The sequence below is a fragment of the Quercus robur genome, chromosome 12 (assembly GCF_932294415.1).
Source record: "Quercus robur chromosome 12, dhQueRobu3.1, whole genome shotgun sequence".
Taxonomy (NCBI): Eukaryota; Viridiplantae; Streptophyta; class Magnoliopsida; order Fagales; family Fagaceae; genus Quercus; species Quercus robur.
In genome coordinates, this window is record NC_065545.1 from 5320735 (window position 1) to 5343943 (window position 23209).

Consider the following 23209-nt stretch of genomic DNA (forward strand, 5'->3'; position numbering starts at 1 on the left):
CCTTGTCAAGATGTTTCCAAGCATTAATGTGAGTGTTGTAAATTCACTACTCCATGACTAACCTCAAGGGCCTTTTCAGCATTTGTTTCTGTTATCACTCCCACCACAGCATTCGCAGCCAATATCATCAGGATAACCTGCTCATGCAACAAAGTCTGGTGAATATATGTAATCTAATTTTACATGTAAAGAATCTGGTGAATAAACAAAATCATATTCATACCTTGTGATATAGCACAAGGTACAAACAAAGTCTCACCTTTAACATCAATAAGATATTTTTGTCAAGCAAAATAAACTTTCACTTAAAATATAGACAATGGATATTGAAAGATTTCATATAAAATATTTTTTAACTCAAACAATCCTTAATTAATTAAGTGAGCACTGTTAAACTTTTCTTTTCTTTTCATTTTATAAGCTAAATGAGCACTGTTAAACTATATAAGAAAACAGTTAACCAAAGTAGAAGGATAATGCATCTTACAGAAGGCTCCAAGAATGCCGTTAAGCCTGTCTCTCCATTAATCAGAGCCAAAATGAATGAAACAATCGCAGCAGCAATCAGTATCTTAACGAGCAAGTCATCAAACTGTTTCAAAACCAACTTCCAGAAGGGAGTCCCTGCATGTGCGAAACACATAATATTCTAGCTCAGTACAAGAATTTCCACGTTCAAATAATAACAGTTAAAATGGAAGGGGAGACACATCCCCTCTCTTAGTAATATTGGCTTTCAATGTTTGGTAATGCAAGGGGTATCTCCTACTTGGTTCTGTTTGACCATTGACGAAATCGAGTTAGGTTATCAATGATCTTACTTTTGCTCATTGCTCCCTCTTCAACACACTTACAATATTTTAAATTTGCAGAGTTTCAATTGTTTTTAAAAGCAAACAGATCGATAATGATAACTTTGACAAAAATAAAGGAGGATAACAAGAGTTAGGGAAGTAGAATGCATATCAAATGTTTTGTATCTATAGCAACTGACAATTCAAGAAATTCTATGCATGAAAGAAATAGTACAGCAATAGAGAAACAATTGACTTCCTTTTTTTTCTTTCTTTGTTTGCTACACTACAACACCCAGGATTCAAACCCACATTCTCTCCATGAGGAGAGACAAAGGTACCACTCAAAGCCAAGAGGCTCGGCGGTAAAAACAACAACAACAACAACAAACAGACTTGCTTCGCGTAAATCAAAATATAAGTGGGAACTGGGAGTGTGTAAGAAGGGCATTCATAGTGCACTTACTTTTCTCTTCAGGCAGCTCTGCAGACCATATGCGAATCATGCAACCAAAGAAAAAATTATATACATTAGAAAAAAAAATTTACACTCAACCTGGTTGATAAAACAACTACAAGCAGAATTAGTACACATTAAATCAGAAGAAACTACTACACTGAATTATAAAAATAAATTAACCCTTTTCTATTTTATAACAACTGGAGAACCAATAAATTTGTGAATATTATACATAACACATAGAACCTAATACATTGAATATTAATCCAATTCTATAACACATCACACTAATGTCAGAATGTATGTTAGGAACAGAACACGTACCGTTTTTACCAAAAATTCTAGCATGCCGCACAACCTACAAACAACAGAAATAGTTTTAGTCAAATTCAAACTATAGCCCAAGCTACAATCACTGATCTTAAACTTCAAATTGAAATAAACGAACATTAAGTAATTGTCAAAAAGAATCAAATATAAGCGTACCTGATCATCACTGAGACCTCTACGTGGGTCCACCCTGAAGAAATCCAATACCTGACTCAACAAAACAAAAAACAGAAGCATTAGAACAACAGTCTCTGAGAACTACTGGACTGGAATTGCGGCAAGCAAGCTATCAAATGTTAAGTCACAATTCAACATTCAAACAATTGAGTAATGGAATTTCAAATCCAACTTAAGGACTCCATTGAATTACCTCAGTGACAGATCTGGCGTAGGCGTCTTCCATTGAGAAATGGAGAGCTTTTGGATCGGAAAAGAAAAGCTTTTGTTCAGACTTCAAGGCCACAGAAACCTGTGCCTTGTGGCTTCGTCAGATTATTCTATCAGTTTGTTGTGCCCAGTTTTCAGTGCACTGTTGATGTGTCAAAGATCTAGAAAAGGAAAACCGATCAGTTTCGCATGCCTGGGTTTGAGAGAGTTCGGACGTTACATTCAAGCAAAGTGACGCTGGGCCTGGGGTTCGGAGAGGCCCAATTTTGTATTTGCGCCCCGTGGGAAGCGTGATAATGAAGCTGAGACTCAAAGAGACTTGCGAAATTGGGCTGGGTTGTTTTTAGAACGTGTTTGAAAATACGTGTGGAAATACGTGTGAGTGAAAATGTATGTGAAAATGCGTGTAATATTGTTTAAAAACTGAAAACATAAGTTAGAGTTTTTCTACCAAACAACCCCTAAATTAATTAATATTCAATTAAAATAAAAGAGACAGCAATAAATAAAGCCATTAAATAAATTGGAAAAAAATTTAAAAAAAAATGGAATTGTTGTTATATTCGTGAAAGAAAAAGACTAAAGGGGCGTTTGGTAATGTTGTTTTAGTAACATTATTTGTATTTTTTAAAAATACATGTGAGTAAAAAAGTGTGTGAAAATATGTGTAATATTGTTTAAACATTGAAAACCGTTGTTTAAAATACGTTACCAAACACTTTCTAAAATATTCAAAACAAATGGAATTGTTGAAGACTTGAGGTGTTGAACACAAAGACACGTTTAATTTCTGCCAAAAAATACGATTTAATTGTATTCTATACATTTTTAAATTGAAAAAAAAAATGCAATTAACTAACATAATGAAGATCTTCCATTTCAGTTGTTTCCATCTATTTACTGTGCAATTAACTAAACATTTTTATTAAAAGCCTTGTGGACAATAGGATACATTTGGAGTTCAAATCCCTCCACCAATAATTATCAACGCGTGTGTATAATATATATTGTGGGGACCAGCCCAAAATAACAGGTTGACTGGGCCCTAGGCCCGTCCAAGGACGCAACTCGTCCGAGGACGCAACTCATCCGAGGAGTCAGCGTGGCCCAAGCAATCCTTATTCAGACCCGTTGGGGCAAAGAGAACATGTCCGAGGAGTGATTTCTTCTCGAATACTGCAAAATCCGAAGTAAAGGTACATCCATGCTACTATAGTCCATCTTCCAAATACGTAAAAAGGAAGGAAACCTGAAATATCTCAGCAAAGGCTGCCACCACCACATTAAATGCATCACAACTACTCTCCTGGCCGCATTAATGAGGAGAAGACTCCTGAACAGTGTTACCTTGGCTACCGCAACTCACAAAGAACTGAGAGGGGTGTCTGATGGGACAGGTGCTTGAGTGGGGGTTTGGATGATCAACAAGTGTAAAGCCTAGATGATTGGAAAGGGTCTATATAATATGTAAAAGTCCCCCAAGAGAAGGGACGGGAAAAAAGGAGAGAATACTGTAGAGAAGTCTTACTGTATTGATCTATATCTATTAAATCAAGTTTTTAACTCTGTCATGACCGGGTGACCCTTCAACACAAAAGCATTTGTTCTTGTTCATGTGTTCCCTTAACCCATGCAACAACCCGTTAAACTTACTTAAACCGAGTTATTTAGTCCATACTCTACAAGAATTCATTGTGTTGGACTTTTTGGACCAAGGCTTGTGACAGCAAGAACTTGGTTACTAAATTGTGCCCCTACATATATATATATATATATATATTATGGATTATAGATTATAAATTGTAGGGGGTGGTTCTCAAATTGCAATTAGTGGGCCATTCACCCAAAGCCCATTGAAGAATAGACCCAATTGAGGAAAGGGACTCGAACCATACCCAGTGGAAGAGAAAGCCTGGGCCCAATAAATAAACTGAGTTCCATTTGCAAGAAACGGTCCACATCCTCAAATTAACTACATAATTATACATTGCTCCTTGGACAAACATGGCCAAGGAACCAATACTAACAAAGTAGCCAATGATTACCACGATCCCGTGGGGAGCATTCGAGCAACTTGAGAAGATGGCTCTTGAATCGGTAAATAGTCACCTCCACATTAATTAAGTGCTCCCCTCTATCTTTGGCTGCATCTATCGCTGTATGACCAACCTAAACAGTGCTTCATACCCTAGAAGTCCATTTTCATTATGAAAATGAGGAAGGAGACACCTAATAGGATAAGTATCTTCTAACCCTCATCTAGATAGCTCCTAACTGAGAAGAAGGCCTCAACCTATATATAGAGCCCTCATGCCCACACTAAGGTGGATCAAAAATTATAGAGAGAAGAAAGTTAAGAGTTTTTGAATTTGTCTATAGGTGTATGTATCCTAGGCAAGAACATACTTATGTAGTTTTTTTTTTTTTTTTTTTTTTTTTTTTTTTTTTTTTTTTTTTTTTTTTTTCAATATAACCTATGTATTATCTATACTACTATTTAAGGGGCTTCCCTTGGTTTGACTGGATTTTTTTTGTTCCAAAATACCCTACACCCTACATTTAAGTATGTACAAAACTTGAGGATAACATTGTAAAAATACACTTCTAACTCTCATGCCTTCAAAATAGGATCACTCTACAAAGTTAATTACTACTTCAAAAAACCCAACTGCTATCTTAACTCCCATTACACACCATTATCGAGAAAAAAAAAAATCCCACTGCAAGCCAAAAAAAAAAAAACTCACTGCCAGAGAGTTTGAGAAAAAGGAACCCACACATTATTCACATCTCCCACCTTCCTCACCCCACAAATAATATTCAAATTAAACGGCCAAAATGGCCAATTGGCCATAAAATCGTAACTATCTAGTTAGTAGGCTCTCTTTAGAAAGTTATTGGATTTATAGCATCTCGAGTCTTAAAGACTCGATTTTGGGCTTCAAAATCGAGTCTTTGAGGCTCGGTTTGTATTCTTCGACCACGTCTGATGTGGCAGAGTTGCCATCTGGAATTGACATGGAAATCGAGTCTCTTAGACTCGATTTCCACGTGTATGCCAACCTGGCTGAGCGACGTGGAAGCCCCTGGAAATCGAGTCTTAGAGACTCGGTTTCCAATTGGGGTTTTTCAAAATTAACGTCTTCGTCTCTATTCTCTCACTCTCACTCACACTCACACTCACACTCACACTCACACCCTCTCACTCTCACACAAACCAGAGCACTCTCACTCTCTCACCCTCACTCTTACATTTTCATTTCCCACACTCACAAAACTCTCTCATTTTCTCTCTATCTCTCACACGGCCTCTCACATTCACACACGCTCACACACACACAGAACCCCGCCGGCGTCGACGAGCAGAGCCTAGCCCAACCCAGCGACGACGCCGACGAGGCTGAGCCCAGCCATCGGCTCCTCTCCTCGTCGATCTCTCTCTCCCTCACTAGGAGATCCTTTCTCCTTTTCTCCCTCTCTCTCATTACCACCCCCATACCCATTCATTTTTCCTCACCATACCCATACCCATACCCATTCCGATTTTGGTTGGTAAGTTATTTATATGATTTTTTTGTTTTGATTATTGTGAAATTTTGGGTTTGGATTTGGATACTTAACATCTAGGTTATTTATTTAATTTTCAGTTTTGATTTTTGTGAAATTTGGGTTTGGATTTTGTGGTAGATACTTTATTTAATTTTTATTTTATGATTTTTATGAAATTTGGGTTTGGATTTGGTGAGTGCAGATGACATTCAACTCTCTTTGGCTGAAGTCAAACTTGCTTGGTTACCCATTCCGATTTTGCTTGGTAAGTTATTTATTTGATTTTTTGTTTTGATTATTGTGAAATTTTGGGTTTGGATTTGGATACTTAACATTTAGGTTATTTATTTAATTTTCAGTTTTGATTTTTGTGAAATTTGGGTTTGGATTTTGTGGTGTAATATGTAGATACTTTATTTAATTTTTATTTTAAGATTTTTATGAAATTTGGGTTTGGATTTGGTGAGTGCAGATGACATTCTTGCCTGGATAGTGCATGTTGTTGCTGCCATCCTTAAGACTTTCCAAATTTCTGGCTTCAGGTTAAATTGTTATTGCTAATTAGGATTATAGCTTTTAGGAGAGAATTGTATATCTCATTAGGCCCATTTGCTTGTCTATTAGGAGCTTAGAACTTACAAGTTTATATGAAATAGTTATCTCATATATTTAAATGTTGTAGTACCATTACAAATTACTAAATTATATGCATATAAAAAAGCACTTAGTAGTTTGCTATTGAAGAAACAAATTACATAGTCTTTTTTCAGTTATGTATTTTGGTTGATTGGTTATGATTTAGGTTTTTCGGTTAGGAATAGTTTTGTTTAATTAGTTTAAATAGATGGATTAGATTTAGTTTTGATTAAGGGATTTTGGTTAGAAGTTTTGTTTAGGTTCGCTGGCTTGGCATAAATTGGTTTTAGGTATCTAGAATCGATTTTGCATATTTGGGTGGCTTTGATTCGATGAACAAAGCACATAGAACTTACGGCTTTAAGCTACGGGTGCTTTTGAACTCTAGGAACCAAATGCCTCTTTGAAAACAAAACCTAAACCCTATTCAATTATTGAGGAGGGGGATTTAAACGCTGGTTTTTCTTATAAAAGAGATCAGGAAATGTCACTAAATTACAAGATTCTAGGCCCATTTAAACTAATTCTAAAGCAGAATTGGACAACAATATCTCTAGAAAGTTTAGATGTTCAAACAAGCATATCTCATCCAATTTAGTCTGATTTAGAACTGGGTTCTAAGTTGGCTATGGAAAAGTCAACAAATTTTTTTCTTGGTCATTAATATTAGTATAAAACACAAATAATGTGTCACATCATATTATTTTTCAAGTATAAGCATGATTTGTTAATTATCACCAAAGTTGTATCAACACCACTTTAAATGTTATCTTTACTAGCGTTGTCAACTTGTCATTAGAATTTGGCTTATTAGCCACTTCTTTTTTGTTTCTTTTTTTATTTTTTTCTCCCCCTTCTTATTTTTTTTTGTTTTTGATCAGTCATTAGCTACTTTACAATTTGTCTACATCGGCATTCCTCTTTTACCAAACTTTTGCATAAGATTTCTCATTCCGAAAGGATAAAATAAAATAAAATAGAGAAAAGTCAAAATATCCTCCATTTAAGATTATGTCTTACTGCTTTACCACTATTAAAACTTAAATTATCATTAAAAATAACCCAATTGATGGGTTTCCAACAGATTTTAAGAAAAAGTACAAAGAACAGTGGGCAATTTATTATGCAATAATGCTGTATCAAGAAAGCAACTAGTCTTTGTTGAGTAGATAATAACTGCTTGTCTAAGGAATTGGTTTTCTATTTGATGGTAACTGCCAGGTTGGCTCCCTCTCAGACAAGCAGTTAAATAAAGAACATCAGTTACTGAAACCATAAGATCTTTTAAAAAGGAATAATTGAACTTCAAACTAAAAGTTGCTACAAAGGTACTGTGTCAATGTTTTTTTGATACATTTTAAGTTGGGAGTGAGAATTTAAACCCTAGATGTCTCTGTTGGAAACACCAAGCAATGCCATTGAACTATAAGGCTTCTTGGCAAAAGTAGTGAATCAAAGTTAAATTATTATTAAATAAAATGCATTACTACAGACGCAATATACCTTGTCAAGGTCCTTAACAATTTTAGCCTCTGGTGAAGAATTCTCCTCATATTCCAACCACAACTCACCTATTTCCTGGGCTGCAATTTATAAATAGGAAGTCAAAAATTGTCAAACAACTAATCACTTTCAGGTAGAGGAATAACAAATTCATTTTCCTAACATTGACAACAACACGTGCACACACATAGAGTTAGTGAATAAAGTACCTCTTGACCCTCCACCAAGTAATTTGCACATGTGGTCTAATGCTTCTCGTTCTTGTCGACTCTTCTCTTCCTTTGAAATCCCATCTGAAGGTGTAATGTCCCCAACAATGGCTATTCAAAAAAAATTTCACAAGGTAAAAATAACTTTTAATCATTCACCAAGAGAATTTACTAAAGAAAAACACAAATAAGTAGAGATTATACAATGATCCTCATAAATCACGACTAATAGAACTTTTAAACATTTAAGGTCACATAATTGTAGTGTACTTGTAAAAGGATTAGTTCAATCTGCTACAATATTATATGGATCCAATCCACTTACGTGTGGCTTTGGACCATTATTCAATATAGGAAAAAAATGGGAAGGTTATAAACACCTAAGTGTTTTCATTGGAGTATAGTAATTCTAGTTAGACCTAAGTGATCTCATTGAGATTCTAATCAGCAAGTTTATATAGCTAGTAAAATATTAAATTATCATATTTTTGTTTTATTTAGCTCAGAAATAACTTTTGCACCATCATATCTATGTTTGCTTGCAATGTCAATATTACGTGCTAATTGCTTATCATTCTTGTGCAGTATGGATGCTGCAAATGTTGGACGGATTGACCATACACAGCCTGACCCTATTGACGATTCGGTGTTAAAGTTGCAGCCCACCCATCGGTCAGAAGCTATTTGGAATGGGCAGGTACAATACAGCAGTAAATATTTATGTAAAATGTACACGCATTTAATTCATACAATGTACATGCAGACGTTTGTCATATGTTAATCCAAGGATCCGTTTTGTGCAGGATCCAGGGGCCCTTATTTGCCGTGGCCGTACCGAAGAGTTCTCCAACCGAGAGCCAATGGTGGACGATCGAGTCGTTGACATCATTAAGGCATTGGGCTTGGAGGGACTGCTGAGGCAGCCGGGTAGAGAACTTGACCACGGCCTAATTACAGCCTTAGTGGAGCGATGGCGGCCCGAGACTCACACCTTCCACATGCCACATGGTGAGATGACCATTACATTGCAGGATGTGGAGGTGATTCTCGGGCTTCCTGTTGATGGTGACGTTGTAACAGGGAGCACACAGAAAACTTGGACGACTATGTGCGAGGAGTTCCCTGGCTTTCGACCTATAACTCAAGACCAGCATAAGGAACTTCATGGCTAAAGGATTCTCATCAAACGGCTTTTGGAGCAAGTTGCTAATCCATTGCCGCCTAATGCCGAAGAGGATGAGCTGCATAATTACGCACGATGCTATATCCTAGCGCTACTGGGGGACACAATATTCATGGACAAATCTGGCGATATGGTGCATCTAATGTGGGTGCAGCAGTTGGAAGACCTTCGCAACCCATGAAGGTACAGTTGGGGGAGTGCTTGCCTTGTATGGTTGTACTGAGAGCTATGCAGGGCAAGCCATAAGGAAACCAGTCAAATCGGTGGATGCTTACTGTTGGTGCAGTATTGGGTATGGGCCAGGTTCCCCTATTTGTGCCCGGCAATTGAGCGTGGCCCACCAGTGGGCGCTTATGGTCCTCCAGCGCATGGTCCTCTGTACCTGAAGTAAGTCTCTATCTTATAAGGATTATTTCTTATTGTAGTGATATTATTAGTTGAGTAAATATCTATAACATTATCTTAGTAGTTATATGTGATAACATTATAGTTTTAGTCATGACATTATCTTAGTAGGAAAGTTATAAATATTGATCTTTTGTTCTTGACAACACTTGTAGGTGGGCGTGGGTCCCAAACAAGAAAAACAGGCCTGCCCACATCTTCAGGGACAGGTATCGCCAGCAAATAGCTTCAATGTTGCCAAGTCAGGTATAAAAATGCCTTGTTTAACATGTTAACATGTTTAGGAACAAGATATATGTTTGGTGAATTTTGAAATATAAACATAGTTGCCTAATGTGTTGCGTACTTGTTTTTGGGTTACTGTAGGTGGTGTGGCAACCGTATGAAGCCGATTTTGAGGACCTTCCGCCATGGTGCGTTGCAGGGAGGGCTGTGTGGACGGCAACGATGCCGCTTGTATGTTTCCACCTAGTAGAGATACATACACCGGATCGTGTCGTTCATCAATTTGGGATGATCCAAAAAATTCCCAAAGATGTTGACACTGACACCGTGCTTCATGCCATTGATTTGAGGGGGAAGGTGGGCGTTGATTGGATGCGGAAACATGCTCTGCATTTACTAAATTGGGGTAACCGCCTTCAACGGTGTTGTGAAGCAGTGCTTGGTGATATGCCTCCACAACATGAGTACTTCGATTGGTTCAAAAGGGTGACTCGGAGGTTCATTGATGTTCCTGGTGCTACATTGACTATACTGGTAACTTCTCCACATCTTGTACATATTCCCTTACTTCTTAGCATGAAACCACTATTTATAAAACATGATATATGTGGTCCAATGTATGCTTAGTATCAAAGAAGTAGGTTAAATTTGTTTTCTACTTAAGATTTCTTATAGAGAACTTTCTTCGTTTACCTTATAGAGAACTTTGTTGATTTCAAAATCTAATTTCAAAATCGAAGGTCATATTTCTTATTTCAGCCTTTAGAGTTATAGTATACATTCTTCTTCCCAATTTTTTATGGAATAACTTGAATTGCCCTACAAGCAGAGGGCCCATAAAACATTGATTGTTCATTCGTACATACATAAACTGTATTGCATTACTAATATACTCGGTTTTTCCATGTGCAGATTAAAGGATACCTCCGTTTGTTGAGCCGTCACCCGGTGGGCACGGAGGACCACCAGGACATTATTGATGTGCTGACTGCAGTGCAGGCGATTGGCCGTGTACAACCTCAGGACCCTGAGGTCCCGAATGAGGAGGTAGCTACTCCTGCCGCAGCAGCTACTCAGAGGCCAAGAACTACTGAGAGCCCAAGCACGAGCATAGCTCCTACTAGACGTCTGCGTGTTCGTACCCCTCGAGTTGTCCCTACCTCTGATCCCCCTCCACCCACCCCACATCCATCCCTTAGCCCCACAATCCCTTCACCCACCCTACATCCATCCCGTAGTCCCACCATCCCCCCATTGACTCCACATCCTTGTGTTGGGCCTGATATTCGTCCACCCACCCCACGGTCATTTCCCGATGTGTCACCCATTCCATCCTTTGACTTGGCTATTCATCTAACCCCACCTGACATACAACAGGAGCCACCCTCTGACAGTATGTCTATTGGCCCTTCATCAGCCATCAACCCACCCCATGTTCATGTTGAGGAAGCTGGTGGGTTACATGTTCAACAAGAAGGTTGGCCGAAACGCATATCAAAGGCACCTCCTTGTGGGACAGGAGGGCACAAACATGGACACAATGCTGGGCCCAAGGCATCTGACGAAGGACATGCAAGACCTCCTCCTTATTATACGAGATGGCATAAGGTCCAAAAAAGGTAACTGAAATGATACATTTTCAAAGTTTATTTTACAATATATGAGCAGCTAAAAAGCATTATTTATCATATAATAATTACTTAATCATTATGATTTGTTCATTAATTATGTTCATGAAGATGATGATGCTATGAAAAGGCCGGAAGCACTAAAATTCAAGTTTAGCACAATAAAAGTAGCAACAAATAACTTTTCTAATGCCAATAAGCTTGGAGGAGGCAGCTTTTAGGTCGATTTTGAAGTGGCTGGTAATGATTCTAACTTATTAATTTGTGATGTATTTAACTGCGGCCAATTATCTTTCTCTACAGAGCCTACTAACTAGATAGTTACGATTTTAGGGCCAATTGGCCATTTTGGCCAAATAATTTGGTTGAAGTATTCAAGTAACTGGGGCAAAGATGATTTTGGCTCTAGTACTTTATATAAAACGGGTCAACACGTCTCCTCCTATGCAGGGGAAGTAGCTTATCTTACATTATTATATAAGAGCTCTATGAGCCTTACAGAAGTTTTCACCTCTCTTACATTAATACTAGACACACGCATTAATACTAGACACACACATTAATTGCATTTGCTTGGTTTACTATATTTGCTTGGTTTATGCATAGCATCATGGCCTTTTTCATTGTTATTTTTGCTGGATGCTTTGGCAGTCAGAGGAGGATTTCTATGTACGATATTATACCCTTCAACTTTTGACAGCACTTCTCACAAATTCTCCAAATAGGTATTTGTTTCTCAACTACTATCTTGCTTTTGTGCAAATTTGTGGATTCTTTTAAGTTTTAGCAGGAAGAATTTTTGCTGAGTTCGTCTTCATGTTACAGGAAGCCATTCTTACCATTCCTCGTGGTATAACTCGGCTGATGGATATGCTAATGGATCGTGAGGTACAAAATGTGTTCATGGAATCTTGCTTCTGCTACTTTTTCTCAATGCTATAATTTATCTTTATCATAGGCATATTTCTCCAAAATATAAGCTTTTAGCAGTGATCTTGTTTGGGAGGAAGATTCAACATTTTTTATTGTCTCCCAGAGTTTTTCTGCTTACAATTCCTCCTGTCTGTTAGTTGAAATTTTGGCTCTTGTAATACTTTATGAGAAGGAGAACAACTTTAATTGTTTGTGTTAAAATAATGGTTAGATTGAAGTCACCATTTCCTAAAAGCTTAAGCTTCTTGGGACTTGGTAATTTATCAGTTTGGTTTTCTTCTTGTACTTGTATTAAAAACAATTGTGGTTCTTAGGTTATTCGAAACGAGGCCTTATTGTTGCTTACTTATTTGACCCGTGAAGCTGAGGTAAGATATTCCTGCCACTTTGTCATCTAATGGTTCTGCTGAACCTGTGCTTGAAAATGTGTTTGATTTCCCTACTAATTAATACAGTTTTGTGAATTTTAGGAGATTCAAAAAATTGTGGTCTTTGAAGGTGCATTTGAGAAGATTTTCAGCATCATTAAAGAGGAAGGAGTTTCAGAAGGTGGTGTTGTTGTGCAGGTGATTTACTGTTACTCAATTTATCATGGTAGTTTAATCAACTTTTCTAGCTTGTTTACTGATAAATTATTTGTCTTGCAAATGGCTTCTTATTGTTTGGGTGTCTACAATTTAAAACTTGTTTCCTTTATGGTCTTTTGAATGTGACACTTTCTCAATTATATCAATCAATCGAGTAGTTTGTCATGGATTACTAAGACAGCTTCAACAATTAAGTTATGATAGTGTTTAAGTGACTCTATTGCATATCACTAATTCGCTAGCTAAATGAGCTGTTTATATGCTATAATTACATTGAGATTCAGCACCATTTGTGGGTTTTGGTCTGAATGTTCTATTTTGTCATTGTTTATTTACGGTTATGATTCTACTTGTAGCCTAAATTAAGGACTCTTGTAGTTTTGACCATTTTTTTGAGTTTGAAACCCACATGCTTTATATTATCCTTTGGCTGTCCTCTCCTGTATGGGTTATGTTGCTGATTTGACACATTCTAGTTGAACATTTTAGGTGACAAGAAAGCATGTACAAAGGCTTTGTTGATCCATCATTATGATTTTCTCTTTATGGTTCTACTTGCCCAGACAAACACCTAACATAGAAGAGAGAGAGAGAGAGAAGGGGGGGGGGGGGGGATATTCTTTGTAGAAAATTTGTTACAATAAACAGAGTTATGTGCCTTGGCCTTGATTCTGAGTCCCATTTTCAAAACTTTTTGTTTTTCTCAGAATCACAGAACAACTTATGGTCGTTGACTGTTTAGCTATTCCTCAATTTATTCATTTCTATTTTTCTTTACAAGCATTTGAGAATTCTGCGAATATCTTGGTTATAAAACTATTATGCATGTAATGGTGCAGGACTGTCTTCAATTGTTGAACAACCTTCTCTGAACTAATGCATCTAATCAGGTCTGCAGCCTCTGTTGTGTTATATTTTATGCTTGAGATTCTCTCATGCTCCTAATGCTTCCAAGTGTGGTTCAGATACTACTGAGAGAGACTATGGGATTTGACCCCGTAATATCAATTCTGAAGCTACGGGGAAGTACTTACAGTTTCACCCAACAAAAGGTTAGATACTCAAATGTATATAAGATTTTACCATAGATCTTTGAATTTTTTGTCACAGAAGCCTTACTGGTATTTCTTCTTTTCCTTGAAACAAACGCCATGCCAGTAGACAATTAATCTACTCAGTGCATTAGAAACCATTAATTTGTTAATGATGGGAGGTACAGAGGCTGATCCTGGAAAAGATGCAAATAAGCTAACAAATAAAGCAACACTGGTTCAGGTTTCTTACTAACTTCATATCTGCTATAATTACTTCTTTTAGAATCATTAACTTGGTGGTATCTTATCCTGTAATGTGTATATTGGTTGCAGAAAAAAGTATTGGATCATCTTCTTTTGTTGGGTGTTGAAAGCCAGTGGGCACCAGTAGCTGTCCGTTGCGCGGTAAGATGACTTTTCTGAACATTGTTCACTGTCTTTTTGCCTCTCTGTCTCTGTCTCTCTCTCTCTCTCTCTCTCACACACACACACACACCCTTTTTGTGCACATAATTTGCACACAGAGAGAGAGAGAGAGATAGATAAAAGTTTAGATATTACACAAATAAGCATTTAGGAATTCTATTTCAAATTTCTGGTACTATGTATACACCACCATGTTTCAGGAAAAATTTTCTCCTGCCTTTTAAATGCAGTAACTTTCATTTGTTATTGGTAGATTAAGAGGGTGTTTGAGGTATACCTATTCACTTTGTCAGGCATTACAATGCATCGGTGATCTGATTGTTGGACAACCCAAGAATCTTGATATCCTTGCAACCAAAGTTCTTGGAGATGAGCCACAAACGGAACCTGCTTTGAACTCTATTCTTCGAATCCTTTTTGCGGACATCTAGTATGCAAGAGTTTATTGCAGCTGATTACGTTTTTAAGAGCTTCTGCGAGGTTGATAACATGTATCTGCTCTATTTTGTCATTTTCTTTGGTTCCTAAGCATGTTCAATGCATAGTTAATAATCTAAATCTTTTGCTTGTATACATCATTGCTTCTTGACCTTTTATTTTTGCTTGTTTTTGTTTGCTCTACCCCTTGTACCAGAAAAATTCTGATGGTCAAACAATGTTAGCATCTACATTAATTCCTCAACCGCATTTAATGACTCATGCTCCCCTTGAGGAGGATGTGAACATGTCGTTTGGAAGGTTTGTCTATTCTCTGTGCATTAAGGACTGCATTTTACTGATTAATCTGTTTGAGCTGGGTCCATATATTAAATTATGTTACATGAATTAAAAATAAAAGGCATCAAATTCTTTTCTTCTTCTTCTAAAAGCTTCTTCTGATGAATAACCTTTTTCTCCTGCAGCATGCTATTGCATGGTCTTACCTTGAGTGAAAATGATGGTGATCTTGAGGTAATGTGGTTCTTTGGTAATTTAAATTCTAAAGACAACAGTAGTACCAGCTGAATTTGTTGGATTGTATCATCTTTACAAACATAGATTACAATCTCTCTGTGTGTGCCAATGGTTTTTTTTTTTTTTTTTTTTTTTTGAAACACAGACTTGTTGCAGAGCTGCTGGTGTTCTTTCTCATGTACTAAAGGATAATGTCCAGTGCAAAGAGAGGGTAAGCAACTGCATTTCCTTCATATTGTTGTCTTCCCATGCTTTTAGTACTAGTTTGATCAACTGATGTATCATTTGTATACCTATCATGTGCATGGGTAGCATAACTACATATGCTTTTTCGGTGCTTCTTTTACCTAACAAAAGAAAAAACAATTATCATTGTCAAATTAAAAGTTATCTGTAGAATGATTGCATTTGTGTGGGAGGTCAATTCCTTAACAGTGGGCAATGTTTTACATAGCCTGGTCTAATACATATTTCCCTATTCTTATCTTAACATTGCTTATTTCTTAAAAGTTTAATAGAGTCTATTTTTTCCTTCTTTGGACAAAACAAACATGATAGTTGATAAGGAACATTTATCAGAACTTATCATGGTTTTAAAAACCAGACTGGATGTTTCAACTGGGAACCAGACCTATTTTCGGTTCTTTGACTGTTTTAGTTTTTAAAACCATGGAATTTATACTTAATTGCTGTGAAATTACTTTTCTCATATTGTTGTTTGCCCTTTTAATTGCATTATAAATGGTTGTAGAACCAAGGCAACTGCCTCAGTGGTTGCAATGCGTGAAAAAAATTGTTGGAGTTGGGGACTTCAGGTTCAATTCCTCTCGACAACATTTTCAAAACTTCTTTTTCAATATAGGACACTACATTGAATTGGACAGCACTTAAAGAGAATGTTAATGTGGATAAGTGAAAATAAATGGAATGATAGGATCTGAAATGAGGAAATCCACTTAAAGATAGGTTTGTCTCTGCTTTCAGGGTTTTTTTTTTTTTTTTTTAATTGGGTTGAGCTTAATTTTGTGGGGTTTGTGTAGCTTGATGATTCATTGTTTGTGGAAATTGAAACTGGGCAATCGGTGGTTGTGGACGATCCTGATGTGGCTTTCACTGTCACGGCTTTTGATGCCAACCACTGCCCTGGTAATTTATTGTTCTTCTTTTATAGTTTTTGGTTGGCTTTGTTTCGTATTTTGTTGTTTAATTGGTTTGCTCATGTGGGTTTTGTGGAAATCGTATAATTTTGTTCTTATTGTTGGATATTTCATATTATATATGCATATTTCAGGGATAAGATTTGTTTAAATTTGATCTTATAATGATATGTTGTATTTTTTATGGCTACGATTGAATAGAGATTGGAGTGGATGTTACCCTTAGAAATAGAGAGGGATGAATTAGCAGGCAAAGCGATATGTAGTTCCAAGTTATTTTGGAGAGAAATTTAAGTGAATGGCATGAAGCCAAGTTTAATAAAAAGTCTATAACTTCAACAAAAATAAGTACTGGGGAGGGGAGGATGTTACTCTATTTTATGAGTTCAGGCATGATGAATAAAATTTCTTCTCCTTGGTCTAGCTAAATACAGATTTGTGGTCCGTTTGGACTGAAGGGGAGGGAGGGGGAGTAGAATAGAGTTGATTGAAAATTAGCCTAATTTTTGGCTAACTCTACTCTACTCCTTTTTGCTCCCCCTTCCCCCCCCCCCCCCTCAATCCAAACAGGCCCTTAAGGAATAAACAGCCCTGTTGTTTGTAAATAGGTGTCATCCCTTTGCCCTTTAAGTGTCAGTGGCTTTTAACATGGTTACTACTTCAACCATCGCTGGTCTTTTGTTGGGGCTTTTAACGTGGTTCAGAATTTCCCCTAGAGAGCATGGGCAACAGTTGGGTATCTCTGGCCTAATATTCTGCATTTTTAAGTAAATAATTTGTCACACTTAAAATGATGTGCAATAACGTGTCACAGAAGAAAATTATATACCTAATAAACAAAAGACGAAGTCAGAGCAGAGAATATAAGATTAGGATATGGTGCCATATCACAACAATATATCTCCCACAAGCAAATTCCAAAACTATACACAATAAACATTTTCTATTATATTGTTTATTTTCAAGTGCCTGCATCATATTGACATAATTAGGCTAGGAATGTCTTGGATTTAGGAATTATGGGAGAAAATCAACTAAAGGAAAACAACAATGCTAGTAAAACTTGTTCAGAAAGTTCTTAAAAATAATAAAAAATTCTTGGATCATTTAATTTGCAGAATGTGTAGGCAATTATTTCTAAATCTCATCAGCTCTTAGCAAAAAAAATGGTGAAACTTAGGAGCAGTATATTATGTTCCGCAATTAAATTTAAACGCCTGATTGCATTGACCATTAAAACACAATTAAATTCAATGCAACTAGGTCTAGTTGTTTGAATTCAATTGGGGAACCTAATGTAATAGACCTAAAGGACTATATTTAAGTTTTACTGACAAAAGAAAATGGTTTCTAATGCATCACGTAAGTGAAATTTCTACTTGGGAGCTTGTGTGTCAGTAGAGACTATTCTACAAAAGCAAAGAAGCACAATCAACTTAGTAGATATCTCAGGAGCCATGTTTCCAAGGGAAAATCATTAAAATTTGCGAAAGATAAAATGTCAGCAGACTCATACAGTTCAATACTCCTTTGATAAATTACTTGTCAAATAGATCCCCCATTTGATTATGCATTTATCTCTTTCTTTCATTTGTGTTCAAAACCTAAAATGATTTTGAGAAGCTCTATTGACAGATTGTCCCTTTTCTGGTATGGGTTTTGTAAAACTCAGGAGCTGTAATGTTCTTGTTTGAAGGCAATTTTGGTAATATCTTGCACACAGGAGATTGCAGACTCACGGTTGAGTGTGTACAAAGTTTACCAAAGAAGTTTGTTGACAAGAAAGGAAAAGTACCAAGGTGTCAACTTGATTATGTTTTCCTAGACTGCACATTTGGGAGATTTCGTCAGAACCTTCCCAGCAAAACTTATATTGATAAAGAGAAAGTTGTTGACTTTGCAAACATTTTTTTTTTTCTCTTTATTTGTTATTCCCATTAGCATTGCTAATAGTATTGAGGATTATAATGGGATTTTCTTAGGTGTGGTATAGGTGACAAGTTTATGTTCCATATTGTTAATTGGAAAAATTTGTGAACCAATTAAATATGGAATATTAGGCATAAGGAGTATGTTATTTTTTCTTTTTCTTTTTTGATTGGTAAATAAATTCAATAAAATGCAAAAGTAGAAAAATACAAAGGTGCCCTCGTATACGGGCAGAAGAGTGAAGACCAGGCAGTTCAAGAAAATAAAAAGGACAAAAAGGAATAAGAAGGAAAAGACAAAAGACAAAATCAGCAAACTAATGAGAAGATTTTGGCATAACAGTGTTTTATGGAGGAAAATAATGGATCAAAAATATGGAAGTGAGTGGAGTGGTTGCTGCTTGGGGGTAGAAGTGGAACATATGGTATAAACCTTTCAAAGCATATTAGAAGTGGTTGGGAAAATTTCTCCGGATCAGTCAGATTTGAGGTTGGTAATGGCATTAATATTTTCTTTTGGCATGAATTGTGGTGCAGAGATGTGGTTCTAAAGGGGGCATTTCCAGATTTGTATAGAATTTCACAATTTAAAGTGGCTTACGTGGTGGACTGATGGCATTATTCATTGGTATATTCCTTTATTAGAGCTTAAAATGATTTGGAGTTAGAAGTTCTAACAAGTTTCCTTAATTTCATCTACTCTATAAAGATAAGAAGAGAAGAAGGAGACCAGATCTGCTGGATTCCAACAAGAAGCCGTATGTTTGAGGTAAAGTCCTTTTACAGAGCGTTGCATGCTGGAAATGCTCAAACTTTTCCTTGGAAAAGTATTTGGAGGGTTAAGGTCCCCACCAAAGTGGCATTCTTCACATGGTCAGCTGCACTGCAAAAGATTCTCACAATAGATAAGTTACAAAGGAGAAATTTAATTGTAGAGGAGTGGTGCTGCATGTGCAAAATAATGGGGAGTCCATAGATCACTTGCTTCTCCATTGTGATATCGCTCAAGAATTTTGGTCATTGGTCTTGTGTTTATTTGGGATAGGGTTATGCCTAAGAGGGTAGTTGATTTGTTGGATAACTTGAAGGGGTGATTTGGAAGACATCGAAGTCCAGATATTTGGAATACAATTCATTTTTGTATAATGTGGACTATTTGAAGGAATTGAACAATCTGCATTGGAGCTGCAAATGATATTTTTACTTGCTATGTAGATTTGGATGGCTGCTTTGAGTAGTCATTTTTCTAATTTGCCTGGGTTTCGTGATTTTTGTATTTTTTTGATGATTTTTTGGGTGTATCTCATGTATACTTACTGCGTACTTGGGTTCTGTCCCTTTTTTTTGTGCGTAGTTATAAAATTTCTTACTTACCTATAAAAGAAAATGGAACATTCTAAAATAATGTCAGTGGAGTTTGATATTTTGTTTGATCAATGACTTGAGTTTGTTTTAATATTACTTTGTGTCAACAACAGGAAAGTGTGCAAATCGCTTGCTTGCATCGTCAGGCTTGCCACTAATTGCAAGACAGATGAAGGTATACCCAGAACTTCTCAGTTCAGTTTATTTGATGCAATCTGCTATATTCTCCACTTTATTTGCTTATCTCAGATTGTTGCTCATTTAATGCTGTCTATGTTGCTAGAGGCTGGAATTAAGTTCTATATGGGCCCTCCTTGCAGCATTTGAGGACCCTCTTCCTATCCCAGGTGGTGCAGCTTCATCTCCTTTTGAAGGAGCTTTTGTCAAAGGGGTTGATTCTGTCTCATGGATGGCAAACAATACCAAGAAACTTCTGCATTACCAAAACAGTGGCCCTCACTGTTGGACCTTTCTTAGTACCGCAGCTTATGGAAAGCGGAACAAGGTTCCACAGGTCAGTACTAAGTTGAACATGTGTGGGCAAACACACACCCATTTGATGGTTTTGGATCATTAACAGAACTTATAGGGATAAAAGTCTTGAAGATTCTGGTTTTTGACTAGGGCTTTAGCAAACGTGACAATAGATAGGGAGTACTGGTAGAAAAGAGTTCATTTGGCCAACACCAACTTGTTTAAACACGGCAATCATGAGTTATGTGCATTTGTACATGTAGACTTTGTTAATTGGACAAGCTTTTATCCTGATGCAGGACAAAGGGTGGAAAATAGAAATAAGAGAAAAGGAATGAAGAACAGGACAAATCCTATGCTTTGGCACTTAAAAATTGCTTTTAGAATTTTCTTGAAATCTTAAGCTTCACCACCTAAGGGTGCTTGGAATCACCACCAAGCAGGACATCAAGCCACAATTACCATAATATTATCAACAATATGAAATTCTAGATTTTCAAAGTGAAATCTAGAAAATCAGAAATTCAAACTTCGAAAATAAAATCGGAGACTCCACAGGGTACCTATGCGAGTGGTGATTGTAATTATCCCCTTTTAAAGTAAATTTTAGAGATTGATGCTTATGGAGACCCAATTTTTACGTATAACCCCATAGTTCTGTTGTCAGTTAAATTCCCATAATATGTATAAAATGGCTTCATACTATTAATTTTATAATATATTGCTTCACATCACTTGCAAGTCTTATAAATTCTGCCATGCATAATAAAACAGTAAATGCCTAAATGGTGTTTACCATATTTCTAAAATTTTAGAAGCAAGAAATTGTGTAAAATGATGGTAGTAAAAAATTTTCTATGCTTGTGTATCTTGTTGAATCATGTATGCAACTGTTCATATTTTTAGGTATATGCGGATTTTTTTTGGGTCACTTTATTGAACAATTTTTATTACCAGGAAAACATCCCAAATGCAACAGCAGAGAAGGTGAAGGCAGGCATGCTTGGGGGTGTTGAAGCTGCACTTGGGTTACCAAAAGAATCACTTCAGAAACCATTCTATACCCGTGTTCAGTTATGGTAAGGAACCTCTCTGCATTATCACTAGTGAGTACATTATATTTTTTCATTGGAATCATCACAACCAACTTGTTTTTCAGGAATGGTTTGCCTTTGGGATTTATCCATTGGAAATTTTCATTTTGGTTCTTTATAATGAATGCTTGAAGAAAATTTTGTTTTCTTTTATTTAAAAACTAAAAGTGGGATAAAGTTTTCTGTAATGACTGGGAGTTTGTCCTATCTTCTGGAGTATCACAGGGGTGCAGCTCTTCCAACTAATATACCTGGCATCCCCTGCATCTTTGATCCTCAGGGAAGAGCCGGTATATGTGGTGATTGGTTACTTGGTTCAAGTTTAGAATCAGCAGCCTTGAGTGGAATGGCTCTTGCCAATCATGTAAGCGCCACTTTAGTTCTCTATTTGTTTTTATTTTATTTTACTAATTTTTTATGGGATTTGTTTTATATTGGTTATTGGTTTGTAGTTGCTTATATAACTACAAACTCGAAAAAGTTGATCATGGTGTCAGCCCATATTCTCCTAATCCAGTAAACACTATCTTTCTGTAGCTGAACTAAAAAGTCTATAAAACTGTAAAAGTTGTGGTTTTGTTTTCATTGAAGGTCTAAATAGTTTAAAGTAAAACACAATATCAACAAAATATTTAATATTCACACCAGAGTTGGTCTTTTCCATGCAGATGGCAGATTATTTCCAAGGTGGTGGAGCCCGTCCTGAAGAGTTTGCTGTTGGTTTAATGAATGAGTTTCAACCACTTGGAGGACATGATATTGGACAATTTCCAGGATTGGAGTCTGAAAAACAAACAAATGAGGCTCAGGCATATGAACTTGCCTCTTGAAGTTGTACTAGACCATGAAAATTATTATAGTTTTGGTAAGTTTGATTTCTCAAATGCAATTTCAGATTTAAGCTATTTTTTTCTTGTGCATAAAATCAGAGAAATCTAATAAAAAATCATGTATTCTTAGGTTCTCAGATACATGGTAACACATTTCATGGACAGTTAAATTACTTACTTTGTTAGAATTATATACTTGATTAACTAGCAGTTTTGAGGCTCTTTGCTGTCACAACAGTTGTGAAGGATGATGCTGATGTTTTTGCTCTATAATTTTTATAGTGCTAGAGGAATATCTGTTACTCAGCAGATCATCACCCCAGGTGTATTGGTTTCTCAGCTCCTTGAAGGAAATTTTAGACATCTGGAGTTCAGGTGAAGAGATATTACGATATTAGTATCTCAGTTTTCCCAAATTCCAGCCCAAGTATGTGAAGCTTAGACTGGCACAAGGGCACCGACTACCTATGAAGCACGGGTGCGTTTCGGGACTCGGGTGCGGATGCGGGTGCGGGTGCGAGACTCGGCAATTTTTGGAAAAGATGGGTGCGGGTGCGGCAGGACTCGGCGATTAAAAAATTAATAAAAATATTTCTATTTATATTTTTAATATATTACTAGGCATATTTTTTCACATTATTTACACATATACCAAATTTAAGAGTAATAATAGATAATAACTAAAACATGATTTTCATAAATTAAATAAAACCCACAAGATTAATCTTTTTTTTTTTATTCTCTCCATTCACCTGCCACTCCAGTGCCACCAAGTCACGGTCTCATCAGAATATCAACTTTACCTTTTTTTTTTATTTTTTTTTTTATTTCTCCAAGGCTTCCATTTTCCAAAGCTTAATCTACACCACACATTTTAAAAAAAAAATCTCTACACCAAGTCAGCCTATCACTTCTACATATTTTTTCCTCTTTCGTCTTCTACCTTAACCTTTGTTTCTTCCGTCACTCCCCTTCCTAGTTCATACCTTTTCTTTTTTTAACCCTTCTTTAGTTTTCTTAAACTAGTTTACGCAACATCTAGACTGAGTAGAGGCAGGAAAACAAGACAGAGAGAGAAAGAGAAGAAGATTTTGCACTTTTTTTTTTGAATTTCGGCG

General features: G+C 36.5%; 1 protein-coding gene and 1 pseudogene across 2 annotated transcripts in view; one reads left to right on the forward strand and one right to left on the reverse strand.

Moving 5' to 3' along the window:
* The window catches only part of LOC126710257 (calcium-transporting ATPase 3, endoplasmic reticulum-type), a 30698-nt gene extending 28468 nt beyond the window's left edge, over nt 1–2230 (reverse strand). Inside the window, exons 1-6 of one of the 2 annotated variants that reach the window (XM_050410639.1) lie at nt 1955–2230; nt 1741–1791; nt 1579–1612; nt 1261–1278; nt 488–624; nt 63–137 (exon numbers count right to left, since the gene is read on the reverse strand). In XM_050410639.1, the coding sequence (XP_050266596.1) occupies nt 63–137; nt 488–624; nt 1261–1278; nt 1579–1612; nt 1741–1791; nt 1955–1987 (348 nt within the window). In that variant the 5' untranslated portion in view covers nt 1988–2230. Of the gene's footprint in view, nt 1–62; nt 138–487; nt 625–1260; nt 1279–1578; nt 1613–1740; nt 1792–1954 lie in introns of those variants that run through there. The other variant, XM_050410640.1, reaches the window with a different exon arrangement.
* An 8846-nt stretch (nt 2231–11076) lies between these two features.
* Nucleotides 11077–22555, forward strand: LOC126708053 (golgin candidate 6-like; annotated as a pseudogene).
* The last annotated feature ends 654 nt before the right edge of the window (nt 22556–23209 follow it).